Source organism: Eubalaena glacialis, chromosome 1, assembly GCF_028564815.1.
Source record: "Eubalaena glacialis isolate mEubGla1 chromosome 1, mEubGla1.1.hap2.+ XY, whole genome shotgun sequence".
Classification (NCBI taxonomy): Eukaryota; Metazoa; Chordata; class Mammalia; order Artiodactyla; family Balaenidae; genus Eubalaena; species Eubalaena glacialis.
The window spans coordinates 210,991,309-211,007,766 of record NC_083716.1 but is presented as its reverse complement, the minus strand read 5'-3'; the positions used below and the strand labels follow the sequence as shown (position 1 = coordinate 211,007,766).

General features: G+C 39.9%; 1 protein-coding gene across 1 annotated transcript in view; it reads left to right on the top strand.

The window, feature by feature from the left end:
• DYTN (dystrotelin) overlaps window positions 1–16,458 on the top strand; it is a 51,491-nt gene that overhangs the window by 13,622 nt on the left and 21,411 nt on the right. The window contains exons 4-9 of the mRNA XM_061204222.1: window positions 1,202–1,287; window positions 1,798–1,898; window positions 6,219–6,290; window positions 6,550–6,713; window positions 11,487–11,598; window positions 13,034–13,182. Of these exons, the coding sequence (XP_061060205.1) occupies window positions 1,202–1,287; window positions 1,798–1,898; window positions 6,219–6,290; window positions 6,550–6,713; window positions 11,487–11,598; window positions 13,034–13,182 (684 nt within the window). The remainder of the gene's footprint in view (window positions 1–1,201; window positions 1,288–1,797; window positions 1,899–6,218; window positions 6,291–6,549; window positions 6,714–11,486; window positions 11,599–13,033; window positions 13,183–16,458) is intronic.

The following is a 16,458-nucleotide window of genomic DNA, read 5'->3' as shown; positions in this document are numbered from 1 at the left end:
ATCCAATTCATAAGAGTTCCACCTTTGTGACCTAATCATCTTCCCAAGCCCACATCGCTAAATACCATCACTAAATACCATCACCTTGGGGGTTAGGATTTCAACATATGACTTGGAGAGGCACACATAAAACAGTTTACACCCTGTCAAAGGCTTGATTATGCATGCTCTAAGTCAGTGGTGTTGGGTGTGTGTGTTTGTGTGTGTGTTTACCACTTTTTTGCCCCACTTCAGTTGTGTTTATCTTACGTGGTCTTGACCCAGTAACCTTCATCCTGTAGAATGGACTTTTAAAAGTTCACAGTAAATATAAAACATTTGGAAAGTGCAGAAAAGAGTGAAGAAGAAGAAATATCACCCCAAAGCCTGCCTCCCAAAGGCAAGCACAGTTTAACCACTTGGCAAATTCCTTACTAGTTTATTATTTATTTTTTTTGTTGTACAAATAATATATAAGCATGTTCTCAAGTTATTTTTCCATGATTTCAGTCTCCTTAAGCATTATGATTTTGGCTGTCCTTTCTTGTATCAATGCCTGCCTCTAACAATCCTCCTGCATTTGATACATTGTATTTTGTAGGTTTGGAAACTGCACAGCCAGTGGGCACAGGGTAATGAGGCTCTAAGTGAGAGCCTGAGAACGGGTGGATTTTTTTTAATATAAAGGTTTGCTCCTTCTGCCTGCCTTTTGGCCCTTGTCTCTGTTGTTTGGTTTCCCAGCATGTGAGCCCTAAAGGAAGTGAGACTGCCTGGTCCAGGAAGACCCAGGAAGACCCAGGAAGACGCCTGGGTCTCCAGTGCCTAGGACACTGCTTAGTACAGAGGAAGCACCCAGTAAACATTTGTTGAACACATGAATGAATGAATAAATGAAGGATGAAATATTTTCATTCAGTTCTTAGTTCTGTCAAATTCTAGATATAGGAAAACTGACCATGAAAAGCGTGAACTTGTAACATGGTGTCAGAAATGTCCATTCAGGGACTTCCCTGGCGGTCCAGTGGTTAAGACTCTGAGTTACCGCTGCAGGGGACGCAGGTTCCATCCCTGGTTGGGGAACTAAGATCCCACATGCTGCACAGTGCAGCCAAAAAAAAAAAAAAAGAAAGAAATGTCCATTCATAGTCATGGTTTTTATAAACCACTTCACCAAGAATAACCCTGCCTTTCCCATTCTTATTTCTGTTTTGTTGCCATGCAGCACGGGAACGGGTTTTCTCAAGCTTGGACCTGTAGCCGCTGCCCTGATTGCCCTCTCAGGGGATAGTCCTCTTACAAAATACAGAGGTAACCTATGTAGGAGTTTTGAATGTCTGAAGTGCAGTGACCACCAAATCTCTCCAACACGTTATCTTCTTCACTCACTCCTGTATCCCCACCACACTGCTCTGGTTTGGCAAGTACTCAGCAAGACTTAGAATTTTTCAAGATGTTGATCTATGCTTTCTAACTATTCATAATTTGGTTATCCTTGATATTTATTTTTATAGGGATTATTCAGACACCAGTAGTTATTATTCCTTTAAAGACAGACTCTGCTCAGATCGCCATTTACCAACCTTGTGGTCTTTGTCATTGACGTGCTAAATTATCAAAAAGTTGAAATGTGAATGGATCGTCAATAGTTATCAAATTACTTAGTTTGGGAAGCCTTCAAAATAGCAAGCAAATAACCAAGAATTATAACTTTCGCCTTTATACCCACAAATAAACTGTTTGGAATTCAAAGCACGTATTCTTCGAAGATATATAGCAAGTATTCAGTTTAAAGATTTCTTTCCCCCCTTATGTGTCTAGCTCTTTTTCAGCTCTATGCAGAAAATAACAGGGGAGGTTATGATTCTGGGACACGCATGACTCGAAGGATTTTGAGAAACCTACTAACAGATCTACAACAGGTAAATCTCTAATACTTAAGAATTCTAAATTTGTTCCAGTTATATTAGTCACATTTATCATTAAAGGATCTGATTTTTACAGTGTCAATTCTACCTTAATATAGTTCTCCATGCAACCTCTCTCCTCTTTAGCCACTGGTATTATCTGAATATAGGCTGATCTATTGCAATTGCTTCCTAACTGGTTTGCCCAACTCAAGCCTCTCCTCTCTGCAACTCTTCCTCCACACAGCAGCCAGTGACCCTTCCAAAATGTAAATGTAAATGCCTAAAATTCTTCGTTGGCCATATTCTGTCATAGAATAAAACCTGAGCTCCTTAGCATCACAAGGAAAGCTTTCATGATTTGACTCAATCCTTCTCTTTTCAGAAAGAGGTAAATCATGATACTTATACAAATATAAAATGAACATGTATTCAAAATTTTATTTAAGTTGTTAATTAAAAGAGGGCTCCAGTAAGTTACAACTAGTTGAAAGAAATAACCAAAGAACAGACAAGCTGATAGATTAAGAATGTTACAATGAATTTGCAGGTGGACCCAAGACTGACTTTGGGCTGAAGGGGAGGGTTGTCCCTCAACCAGGAAAGAATTTATTTGCATGTCTATAGATAAGAATTATTTGCATTGTGATCAGTTGTCTACAAGTTAACGTTAATGTCTACAAAATTATAAAATAGCTTAGTCAAAGACAGTGATGCATATCTTTATAGGTTCAGATAATCCCCATTGAAATGATATCCAGTGGTTTCTTTTGCATATTCCACAGTGTTTAATTTTTCCTTCCATCATTGTCACTCTTGCATATCAAAATTGTTACTGTACCTGACATGCACCAAGTTTTCCATGCCTGACTTGTGCAGGTGCAATCTGTCTGCAACACCACTGCCTCTCCTTTCACTTGACAAATACTGTTTGTCTTTCAAGATCACTCAAATATTAGTCACCTCCTCACTGAAAGCTTCTTTAACTCTTGTACATAACTTTGTTATAGCACTTGTCAAATTTTGTTGCAATTATGTCCTAGATATATGCTTTTCCCACTAGGCTGCTTCTCAAGGGCAAGAATTTTATCTCTTTATCTTTATGGCTTGAAAAGTTCTTGATACTAAAGCCTTCAATGGTGCTTAATGGAAACATAGATGAAATGCAACCCCGAATACTCAAATAGTTGCTTTCTATCATTTCCTATTCTTTAAGAATGTGCAAATGTAGTGTTGTTTTTATCCATACTAGGCAAGGGAATTTAACCTCCTTAAAGTAAATATGTTTCTTAAATATTAAAATGATGTAAAATCATGTAACCAAGCAAGATCTTCTGCAAATGGGTTAAGCAGGCTCTGGATTATCTTGTGTACAGCGATTACTGTCCCTCTGTGGCTTTTACCCCGATTTCAAGGATGTGTCTATTCTTCTTCAAGCCCCTGTAAAATCCCCAAACTAGGTTTTCCTCACAGTGAAGCCATAGTAATTTTCTGTCATTTTTCCCCTGGGTCTGGACCGTAAGGGAGAAAAAAATTTCTTTTTCCTTGACCCATCTTAAGTTCTGTGACTGGGGCCCTATAAATTGGACTGGCAAAAGACAGAATTAACAAGAGAAAAAAAACCCAAAGTTTATTAATGTGTATGGTGCATACACATGGGAACACCCAGTGATGAGTAACTCAAAGAGGTGGATGGAACTCAGGCTTGTAAATTACTTTACACTAAACAAAGGAAAGGGGGCTCTGGGCTTCTGGGTGGGGGGAGGCAAGTTATGAGAAGGTGACGGGAAATAGATGGTGAACAAGGGTTGTTTAGTAAGGTTTGTTATGCAGATTTAAGTCTGTGATTTCTCCATTTATAAGTGTTGTTAAGAGTCCTCCTCTTCCTGATAGGGAGAGGGAGACACTATTGGTAAAAAGAAATTTCCTTTATAAATGTAAATTTCCTTTACAAAAGGAAAAGCTGTGCCCTGTTTTTAGAGCTTTTTCTGCATCTACTGGTTCTCAATGGCCTTTAGTTCAAAATAATACATATGCCAAGGGCTCATATTTGGGGGTGACATATTCTGGTACCCTTCAGAACCGAGGATTCTGAACTGGGGATAATTATGATACAGGTGGAGTGGGTAAGGAAAGAGATTATCAGACAGGGAATATGATTTAGAAAAACCTGTCCAAAATTACTTTTGCTTTGATTTGGCCTTAATAGTAATAGTTTATGCTCATATTGATTGTAATAATTAGTATTTAATGTATTCTGTAAATTCCAAATAATATGTAAGACGTTCATATTTTTTAAGTGGAGCAATGATTTTTTTTTTAATTCCTAAGGTTCAAACATCATATGTAGTTATTTAAGAGCTGTTCTGGTGGTTGCAGCAGCACATGGGCCCTGTTTTCTGCTGACTCCAGGCATATCTTAAGGAGCTACTTCCCCAACAATCCCAACATCTTAGGACTTAAGCTGCAGGGAGCCAGGGAGACTGGGAAAATCTGTCCATCCATTTGTGCAATCAGGCTTATTATATTAAGGTGTTGAGGTGGATGCAATGAAAGAAGATGGACGGAGGGGCATTTTCCTCCTGCTGAAATCCTGTGCTGCTTCCTCACTACTACAGCTGGCCCCAGGCTGGCTCCCCATCCAAGAGGCCCTAAAAATATGCCCTTGTTTCAGGCTCAACTGAGGTCAATGAGCTGCTGAAATGGCAGCTCCTGCAGCGCTGTCTCCCCCGCAATGCATTAGTAGGCTCCTGAGAAAGCTGTTAGGAAGGTGGAGATTTGCATAGCAAATTATCATCCTATTGACTTCCATTAAGAACACTGAGATGGGTTCCCATAGAAAATGCCAGGCCCCACCGTGTGATCCCAACCCCTCCCCCAAGAATCATAATTATCATTTCAAGTGGTGTTCTGCCTGTGCTGGCATGCTATCCAGCCACACTGCATCCTTCCTTAGAACACCTGCAAGAAATTAGTCAAATGGGCAATTAATCCACAAAATCTTTGTGCACACACTTAAAAGCCAAAAATGTAGGTTAGAACCCACTACACAAGTGAATTTTCTTTTGACTTGTGTCAGAATCACAGAGCTGACAAGTGGGTCCCATCTGATTCACATTCCTTATTTTACAAATGAGGCTAAACCCCTTTCTCAGGGCTCAAGGACGCCATCCAAATAAATGCTCCAGTTAGCTCATCAGCACTCTCAGGCCAAAGTATGTTTAGTGAGTTATTTTTTCAGACAAAAGCCAAATAACGCATAGTACTTAGTTCAGCTGGTGATGGGGTTATTATCAATTTAAAGTACAAGCCATCTTGTCACGATTACGCAAATGTTTGTTGACTTCTGTCTGGCTAATTGTCAGCAAAGTGGCTCTAAGTGCCGCTTTCCTGATTAGAAGAATGTTTATTCGAGTTGATGGACTCAGCAGGGGGGTCTCTGAAATTACTTCTGAGCTTGGGAGCAAAGCCTGCTGACAGACTGTGCTGTAGAAGACATCAGATGGGAAACTGGGACCCCCAACCAAATGGGCATAAATAGAGGTGACAGGTACATGTATCTGTGCATATAGATAATGTCAGGGCCAAGTCCCTGGCCATCTCGGCAGTCACAAGGGGTTCTTAGTCCCTTAGTTAAACTCCTTAATGTGACTGATTGAAAGATGGAAACCATTGAGTGAGGTGGTGTAAATCAAGCCATTGGAATACACATCAGGTCTGGGTGTGACAAAGCTTTGGGAGAACCCCTCAACAGAGTAAGGAATCTTAGAGTGAGATCTCAATTCTGCAGCTAACTTGCATTTGTTTGTTTGTTTGTTTGCTTGCTTGTTTTACCTTGGACAAAATATCAGATCTCAATTACTCCTTGCTTTAAACAAGGATAATGACTGCCCTACCTCAGAAATTGGGATTTGTTAAAATGAGACGATGTGAAAGTGTTTGAAAAGGTTTCCTTAAAACTGCCCTGAACTTTAACACAGTATCGTTGTTACTTGTAATTCATAGGTGCACAAGGGCAAAGAAAGATTAAATATTTGACTGGGGTCAAAAGAAGAGAAACAACGCAAGCCCTTCCTGTATTTCCCCCACTGCCAGACTTTCTTCTCACTCCTCCTCCCAGCTCCACTTCTTCCCACTTGTTCATTCATTATCTCTATTCATACACTGCACAAAACCCACACATGTCCTGTTTGCCTAGACTGAGACAGCCCATCCAGTCTCAGACACCAGATACTTGTGATGCTATGGCCGTAAGCGCCACCGCTCAGGCGTGACTGGTGGCCACCTATTTCTCCATTTCTTGATCGCTGATGTGGGGTTTCTTGCCTCTTGTAGATCCCGACTGTCATGGGGGAAAGTCGAGCTCTGTGCTCTGTGGAGAGTGCTACACGCAGCTGTTTCCAAGGGGTGAGTGCCATTCACATGTCCCTCAGACCTGGGGGGCAGACACCACTGCTGACCCATTTAAATCACAGACTTACTACTCTACACCGCATCCTAGACAACCTAATTTAGAGGTAGACTTGCCCCGACCTTGCATGCGATAAACTTCTTAAGCAGAGCCAACAGAAACAGAGCCAGAAGAGAAGATGGAAATACATTTTCATCTCTACAAGAGACCAAAGTTCTGCCTAGAAACACATCTGAGTGTGCCATTGTTTTTCAGGTGTTGAGCTCAGCAATTAAAGAAGAGAAATTCCTATCTTGGTTACAATCTGAGCCTCCCATCCTCCTGTGGCTCCCCACCTGCTACCGACTGTCAGCCACTGAAATGGTCACTCACCCTGTTCGATGTAGAATCTGCAGGAACTTCCCCATCACAGGACTGAGGTAGAGTCATTCATCACTATTACACGGACCGTCACTCTCCAAATGGGTCTAGAGTTGGAGCTGCATTTCTCCAGATTCTTTTTGTGGTCCTTCTCACACATCTAGAACTCAGTTGATTTTGGGGGGTCAATAATTTCCTGTATGAGTGATCCTGCTTATAATAAATTTTATGTTACCTTCTATAATTAATGGAATATTAAGTTCTATTGACACATACTCTGACCGCTAGATATTTTTGTTCCTTAAGGGGAAATTTTTTTGTCTTTTGTTACCAAAAAATGCTGTTAAATACTTTGGAACCATCCATAATAATAACAATAACAATAGTTTACATTCTTTGCTTTTTAAAAAATTTTATTGAAGTATAGTTGATTTACAATGTTGTGTTAATTTCTGCTGTGCAGCAAAGTGGTTCAGTTAAACATATATATATTCCTTTTCAGGTTCTTTTCCATTACGGTTTATCACAGGATATTGACTATAGTTCTTTGTGCTATATAGTAGGACCTTGTTACATTTGTTAAATGTTGAACAAAGGTTGTGTAGTTCACATGGATCATTTCATGTAAAGCCTGTCACAACTCTGTATAAATGTGGTATTATTATGCCTAATTTGCAGAGACACTAAATAACTTAACCTTAAGCTCACATGGTTAGCAAGTGGCAGAGGCTACCGACCGAATCCAGAGTGCCTGCATTGCAACCGTGATGCTCTGCTGCCGCCTTGTGCAGACAACTGAGAACATTCCTTGAACCCAAAGGAATGATGAGGCTTTGTGGGAGCAGCTCACGCCAGAGCTTCTCTGGCCTCGAGGAAAAGGCAGATTTGAAAGCTAGGTTTGGACATTGGAGATTCAGACCTTTCCACAGCTTTGAGGATGACAGTCAAAATCCCATATTAGGGAAAGGGTGTTGTAGTTCTCTTGTCAATAAAACAATAAAGAAGTGAAATCCGAGTTATTATTAAAGATGAGGAGAAGAGAAGGAAGCGTGCAGGTGTGGGCCAGGCAGGGGGACTACCGTGGTGGACGAACATGTGTGTAACAGGGGCTGGAGATGTGGTAGGATTGAAGAGCTGGGGCAACTTGGGAGCTCAAAACAGGTAAAAAAAAGGGGGTGCCCAGAAGGGGCAGGAGGAGTGATATAAAATAGGTCTGATATAAAATAGGTCTGTTGGGTCCACTAAGAAACTGGAAATCAGGTTTTAATTTTACTGAGAAAATGAATTGGATTTGCCGAGAATTCTGAGGACACAGTGAAACTTCACTCATGGCAAACTCTTCACAAATAACTCAAGTTGAAACAATAAAACATACAAATGGCCCCAACTGTTGGAAGCCAAGTAAGCCAAACCAAAGAAATCTGCATACTACAATGAAAAATAAACCTGTTTTTATTGGAGAGTGGGCAAACATGAATATGATTTTCCATGTTATATGTATATCATACTGACTTACTCAATAAACAAGTATTATTTAAGCAGTTACTTTGCGTCCTGCACTGGGTTAGGTACAGAATTCACTTTGCAGTTATATAAAATACAACTTTTACGTTGAAATATTTTTTCAAAAGCATTATGTATAACATAAATCATGTATTATTTTTATTTTATAAAGGAGTCTCACAGAATTTGAATGACTTGCTCAGGTCACTCAAAAAAAAAAAAACAAAAAAACAAAAACAAAGGCAGAGGGCTAGAAGTGCCATACTTTAAGTTTTAGATTACGTCCCTATCTATTGAGAGTGAGATTAAGCTTCCTCTTAGAAATGCCGCTGTGTGACCCATCCTTCCTCCTAGAAATCTAAGGCAATGTACCGTTCTCATATATGCAGACAGCTGTGTGATCTGGGCATGGCCTTTAACCTTTCTAGACCTCGGTTTCTTTGTAAGCAAGAGAAGGAGAGGTGGGTCAAATGATGACTTAGGCTTCTTTTAGCTGTAACCTTCTGAGTCTATTAGAAATTGCTTGAATGTATTACAGTTCTAACCTTAAACCTGTGTTTTTGGCGCTCAGAAAACTCCAGCAATAGCCCCAAGGCTTTTAGTTTCAGTGAGATTCATAAAGACATTTTAGAGCAGAAGTGTTTGCAGATCTGGAGGTATAGCAGGAAGAGGGCAAAGACTTGACCTCCTAAAGTAAGAGAAGCTACAAAGACCAGAGCTTGTTCCTAAGCCAAGTGTTCAATTTTAGCAGAATGTGTCACATTTATGCTCTGTAATAGCCATGTAAGTTTGAAATGAAATTAGGGGGAAAAAGTTGGTTCTCTATGAGTAAAGGCATCAACAACAGACCAATCTCATTATCCACACTGCACCCTTTCTCACACACCTATCGGTACTTTCAGAGCATGGAGGAACTAAGCCAAGATTAGGGTCAGTGTATTGTCCTAACGAGTCAACTGTAATCATACAGTAATGCTAAATAAAGCAGCCGGTACAGGTGGCTCATCAAATCATCTTTATAAAAAATACTTTATGTTATAGACTTCATGTCTCCCCAGTTACGCATGCTGAATAATTTTCAAAGCTTTGTAAAAACTTTGCAAGGCCGAGAGGGCAGGGTTTACTAGCCCCATTTTCTTCATTGAAGAAACTGTCATTCATTTAATTTCATTCAACTAATGTTCTTTGAAAACCTGCGTTGTTCCAGGTATCTTCAAAACAATGAGCTTAAGTTTCCATTTCAAGGTCACCTGGTAACAGTGGCATGTGACTCAAACGCAAGTCTCCTGCCTTGGTGGTCTATTAACAGGGGTTAAAATAGCTGGCTGTCACAATTACTGAGCCTGCGCGTCTGGAGCGTGTGCTCCGCAACAAGAGAGGCCGCGATAGTGAGAGGCCCGCGCACCGCGATGAAGAGTGGCCCCCGCTTGCCACAACTAGAGAAAGCCCTCTCACAGAAACGAAGACCCAACACAGCCATAAATAAAAATAAATATATTAATTAATTAATTAATTTAAAAAAAATAGCTGGCTCTCCATTTAGATGGTATCCCTGGGCTCAAAGCCTAATGCTACCACTTACTACGTAGTTGTGTAACTTTGTGCAATTGCTTAAACTCTCTTTGAGTCAGTTTCTTCAAATGAGGATAATAATAAGAATGCCTTGCCTTAAAGAACTTTCATGGGGATTAACTATGTCAATGCATGTCCACTGCCTGCTACATAGTAAGGGCTCAAAACTGTTTGCTACTGTGATAGCCCTTCAACACTCTGTATTAATATCCTGGGACTAGGTGTCGGGGACGGCAGTGAACAAGGACCGTGAGAGCTGGTCTCATGGCATTTGCGTCCTCCTGCTCTGCCTTCCAATGACTTTGGTCAGAAGCCCTTCTGCCATCTGGCCTCAGGAACGTTGCAAGTTTTTATTCCTCCATTCTCCACAGTTACCTGTAGGTCTGATAGGTCTGAAAAGCTCTAAACCCTTCTTCTTCACCCCAGTCTGCATTACCTTACTCCTCCTCTTCTTTCTACCTGGGATTTCCTCTACTTTAATCTCCCACCCAGCATTCTATGCCTAGCATGAGTCTTAGCTCTTCTGGAAACATTTATCAGACCATACCAGCTCCCAGGGATCTCCCCCATCTCTCCTACAGCATGTATTTTCCATGCCTCTTACTCGGCACTTCATCACACAGTACCTAATTTTGCTAGTTAGTACCTCAAGCTTCCATATCATGTCTTTGCAGCCAGATATGAAATTTGAAGAGCATAGGAATCTTGTCATAGTTTAATTTTTATAACTTTGAAGACCAGGGTTGAAAACTCAAATGCTACTGGGGGCAAGGCAAGTAGTATAAATGAGGGCGGTAGTCCGGGGAGGGACTGTCTTAAAGGTGTAGCTGTCCCCTTGCCCTCGCCCATTGCTGCCATTGATGGGGAAGACCTTACTTTATGCTGCATCCTCTGTAGTTGAAGAAGGGAGTTAAAATAGCAGGAAAAAAAGTATAGATTCCTGATATTTTGCAGACAAACAATATGATCCCACTCATCCTTAAAAGTTACTAATTCATGACTGAGGTCTCACCAGTCCTCCCCAATATCACAACATGTTCCCTGAGTGTCCAGAGACACCCTTCCCTACCAGAGTGTCTCAAGATTTCCGCCTGCCCTTCTGATCACAGGAGATTTAAGATTGTAACTGTCCATAACAGAAAGTCTGCAACACTGATGTGTTAAGAAACTTGGGTGTGGTGGTCACTCAGTCTTGGCTGGTGAGGAACTCCCTCTCTTCCACATTATTCTTTCCTACATACAGATTTCTGATAAATGACACATTTATTTTAGATTCTTCATCTATGGTTTTATTTTCCCCAACACCACACAAGAATGCAGGTCCAATATCATCATATCTCACACATTTTCCAGAGAAGCTAGAATTCAAACTTCTTGGAAATCTCCCAGTTTTCTTTAAGTTGGCAATTAAATTCAAATTACCTGAATGAATTATGCAGCTACACAAATGTGGCTGCAGACTTAAGGGTCTATCCTAAAGGTTGTAGCACATAATACCCTGCGTATAAAAGACACTTGGTATTTGGGGGGGCGGGGTGAAGAGGATGAATCAGGCCTCTATATGATAGTTTGTTGACAAAACTATATTAATTTAATGCCATGTTATAAAAATGCCAACAAAAGAAGACAACTTTATACTCACTCGATAGCTCAGACACCTCCTGTTTATTTCAGGATGCTCATTCTCCACCTGAATAATACTTTCTTTGCTCACCTACTAGTAGTGATGTAAGTCACACTTCCATTTTAATTGGCAGATACCGCTGTCTGAAGTGTCTCAACTTTGACATCTGTCAGGTGTGTTTCTTATCTGGTCTTCAGAGCAAGTCCCACCAGAAGTCTCATCCTGTGATTGAGAACTGCATCCAGGTAACATCTAATGCCATGTACCAAACTATTCATGAATCTTGTCAGTGAAAGCTACAGCAATTAAAAAACTTTTCCTCCTGGAAAACCACAGGTTCTGCTCCTTTCATACATATAATATTCAAGACTAAGGAAGTGGCAAACTCAACCTTAAGTATCTCTCAATATACATACACTTACTTTACACTGTAGATTTTAGTAAACCTTTTGGGGATAAGAAAAGGCCAGAGTCTAATGTAAAGCCATTGACTCCTACTGTGTACTGGAAAATATCTGAGCAGTAAGAGGGGAGAGGCATTGGAAATGGATACAGATTAAAAACAAAAAGCCCTGGTTTGGTAAAATGCTGCATCAAGGCCTCTAGTTGCTAGTACATTTTGGGAATTTTCTTTTTTAACATGTCTTTTCCTGAGCACTAAAATTCAAGTAAGTTTTTCCTTAGGAAAAAGAAAAGAGAAAGATTTCTATCTCAGTTTTGACTGGAAAAGTGTAAAACTAAGACTTCATAGCTGACTTTCAAAAATTTTTAAAGAAAATTATAATACTCAGCAAGAGAATTCAGCTCTTGCTTAGAAGAAAGAGAAATAGGATAATTTTAAAGCAGAGAGCATTTCATTTTTTTCCGGAAAGAACACTCTCTTTTCATCACTGAGTATGAATCAGTTTCTCCATGCAGATGGCCTCATCCCCAAATTTCACAATAGTGAAAAATATTGATTAATTAATTACCTTTACTGAGGACAGTTTTCCCCTGATTCTCTCTTTACCATGAATGGTCCACAAAAGTCAAGTGCCTCAGTCTTGCCAAATAATTTTCAGTGGATGTTGCTTTACTAAATTTTATTAACCCAGATCCTCAGATTATTGGCCTATGATCCTCTTGTTTCTAAAAGTCTGGGGAGAAATAGGGCTTATCGATATTAGACTGACACCATGTGGTCATTTTGTTATTACACTTTAGATTTCAAGGGTTGAATACTTTCAATTAAAGGTCTCGTTGTTTTGTTTCCTTTTGCCTTACATGTGGGGTGAACTTCAGGTGGTCTGAGAATCCACTGATATTTTATACAAGACTAAATGTATGAGGATTTTTCTGGAAATAAATTCTCAGAGGAATCCTCCAAATTAGTAACCACAGGCTTAGTCCTCTTTCGTACCTTCTTCTAGCTTTAAAATTCCCCATTCCTGGGTTGCTCTAAGGAAGAGGAATGTTTGCAGAAGTTGGGTATTTAATTTGGAAACATATACTATATGTATGTGTATAGAGCGAGGATGTGAAGAAATTCAGGTAGTAAGGAAGTAAGATGATTTTTCTGTGGACATAACGGTAAGTGAAATAATTTCAGAAACTTCCATGGCGGCCAATCCACCCAAGTAAGGAAGGAAGACCACTTTAAGACTGATCTGATGCCCTTTGTTCTGTTGGCCATTCCAGCAGATGTCAGCAAAAGAAAATACAAAACTCTTTCTCAGGACCCTCAGAAACAACCTGCTCCAAGGGCGCTGTAGGAGGAAAGAAGCTGCGAGAAGGCAGTGGCTGCTGGACCAGGTGAATCCAAGAGGTGTGGCTAACCATGCACAGGCCAGGTGAGTGTCTCCGAGTGACAGTCGTGCAGGTTGGCAGCCCAGAGCCTGGGTACTGGGTTATGCAGCCAGCAAGCAGGGGAGGGGTAAAGATGCTGTTCCCCTCTAGAAACGACCTTTAATTTTAAAGTAGAACGCGAGACAAAAATACCTTTAAGTGGCCCATGCGATCAGAGTTATCCCAACTAAAGACCTCAGACAGACACCGAAGATTTTTAATATTAGAGTATTTGAATAACTTTCTCCAACATCTTTCTTTTTTGTTGTGTTACTTTTGAAAGCCTAATTCAGAATTAATACTTATTTTTTAAAAAAGGAAAAGAAAGACACATTCCATCACTCACAGGTGAGTGCTATTCACGTTTCAGTATTACCAGATCAGCAATTATGCTATAGATACAACTTTTCATCCTTTTCTCCATTTACATTAAATGGAGAGCATTTTCCCTGTCATTGGCTTCCAAAATATCATTTCAATGACCTCACTCTTATCCTTATAAGGAAGTGCCATAATTCACAAGCAATCCCTTAACATTTTGGTTATTTTCAAATTTTGCCCCCCACCAAAATTCTGTAGTCAACATCCCTACACACGCATTTTCTTATATTTTATTAAGATGAATTCTCTCAAGTAAAACCATTGCATCAAAAGTTGTGAATTTTGTTAATCCTCAAAATTCAGAATGCCAAACTATGCTCCAGAGGGTTATCTCAAAGGATAACCCAGCACCACTGGTATCTGAGATCACCCATCACATACCTGAGCACCAGCCTAAAGATGACTTTTTGAAAGTCTTCATGACCTTAACTACTGAAGTAACTACTTCTTTATAATTTAAAATTTCAGAAGGTAAAAGAAAGAGGTACTGTTTCCATGGGCTTATGATCATCAGACTTTTGGGAGAAAAATACCCAGAATAATTCATTCACTCTTATTTTATCTACCAGAAGTATAAGAATAGATCACTTTAATCAAATTGGTATTCATTTATTAATTTCTTTTGTAATTCTCTAAACTTTTCTCAGACATCTACCAGCATATTTCCATCTCGATCCCAGACCCTATTTCTGTGGTCATTTTGTCACTTTTTACAGTTTGGTATAATTTAACATATTTTTACAGCTCTTTAAAGGGAAAAAATACATGTTGACTTTGCATTAGATTCCATGCCTGTACCACATTTTCCTAGCAGGTGGTTATCAATGTTTTGTTTTGTTTTGTTTTGTTTAATTTTTGGCTGCATTGGGTCTTCGTTGCTGCGCGTGGGCTTTTCTCTAGTTGCGGCGAGCGGGGTCTACTCTTCGGTGCGCGGGCTTCTCATCGTGGTGGCTTCTCTTGCTGCAGAGCACGGGCTCTAGGCGCGCCGGCTTCAGTAGTTGTAGCACGTGGGCTCAGTAGCTGTGGCTCGCGGGCTCTAGAGCACAGGCTCAGTAGTTGTGGCACACGGGCTTAGTTGCTCCGCGGCATGTGGGATCTTCCCGGACCAGGGGTCAAACCCTTGTCCCCTGCATTGAAAGGCGGATTCCTAACCACTGCGCCACCAGGGAAGCCCCAATGTATTCTTAAAGTTAGAGAATTAGGATATCATCTTGATGTATAGCTTTAATAGAGTACAAATAATTTAAATTTAAAAATAGAAACAAAGTTATCAGATGCCAATTCATCTGTCTTCTTCAAGCCATTTATTTCACCTTTCCCTGACAGAGTGACAGTAAACTAGGACAATTAATCAGCTGGATTTATTGAATACTTGAGATCTTGTCTAAATTCCTCCATTCTCATAGTTAGAACACAAAGATCCATGCTCTTATGTGCATTTCTTTTGGCCACAGAAGCCTGACCGATCTTTTACAAATTCAAAATATGATGGCATTCCTCACGCACTCATTTTTCCCAAAATTCTGTGCCTTAAACCCCTCCATTAGCTCCCCATTGTTTTTAAGCTAAAAACTAAAAGTTGCAAGATGACTTAGAAAACTCCTGCATGTTTGAGCTACCCTGGGAACCTCTCCAGCGTCATCTCCCCACCAACCTCTGTGCTCCAGCCCTGATTCCTCCCTCCTCCCCATAAGACTAAGCCAGATCCCCCCACTCTTAACACGTAAACCTTTACTTTAAAGAATTCATATTCCTAGACCACTTCTCTGTATGACTTGACGCCTACCTCCTAAATACTTGCAAAAGTTCTGCTCAAATGTCATCTCATCCTTAAGGCCTCTCCTGACCACCCATTTATCATTTTAGCCCCTGTCTCCACTCTGGCACTCCCAATCCTCCTCCCTTGCTTTATTTTTCTTCAAAGCACTTCATCAGCATCTGACGTTATACAAAGTTCACTTTTATTTTAAAATTTTTTTTCGATAATGTAAGCTCCATCGGGGGAGGAAACTTTTATTGTTTCCAGTTGTATTTCCAGAATCTGTAAAAATGTCTGAATATGATAAATGCTCAATAAGTGTTTGTTGAATGACTGATGGACCAAGTAATAACATGGATGGATGCATGATGAAGGGATTAATGGATTGATCGATAAAGTGGGTCTTTTAGAATGGGGTATGAAAGTGTCTCAAGGAGTAATTACCCAGTGTTGGAAGACATTAGTGAAGTTTGAACCTGGGACAGAGAGACACAGAAGTCTTGTTCTCAGCCAACTCTGTGTGTGGCCTCGGGGACTGTTTCTAAGACTTGGTTTCTTCACCTGATAATAGGGATAACCTCTCCTTCCTATTCCCAGAGTAATATTTATGGAGACAAGACGAGGAAAGGGAATTGCAAGTCCTATGCAAAGCTAAACGTTCTTTAAATGTTAGTGTGTTATATTCTGTTCACCAGAGTACAATTGAGTTGTTCACCAAAGTAAAATTCTAATGTAATAATTTCCACTTTAGACTAGATACTGATGAATTCAAAAATTCTGATTAGTGACTGGTCAAGGAGAAATTAATGTGGAATATTACTATTTTACATTGTGATAATAGGCAAAATCATATCCTTGCTATCTATTAAGTTGGCACATTGGTACTGACCATCTTCTAAGTGATTCATGGTTATTGCCAAATGGTAATATTGAATTCATTCATTGATTCAGCAAACATTCTTCATCCTAATAAGCCTCCTTCCTTTTAATGTGGATTCCATGCAATAGTTTACACTGATAATATTTTCACTTACAAAAACATAACTGAAATCCAGGTACCAAATATCACCACTATTATGATATATTTTGGGACATTCTTACAAATATACTAAAAAAGAATATAAAAACTGTGAAAAAGATC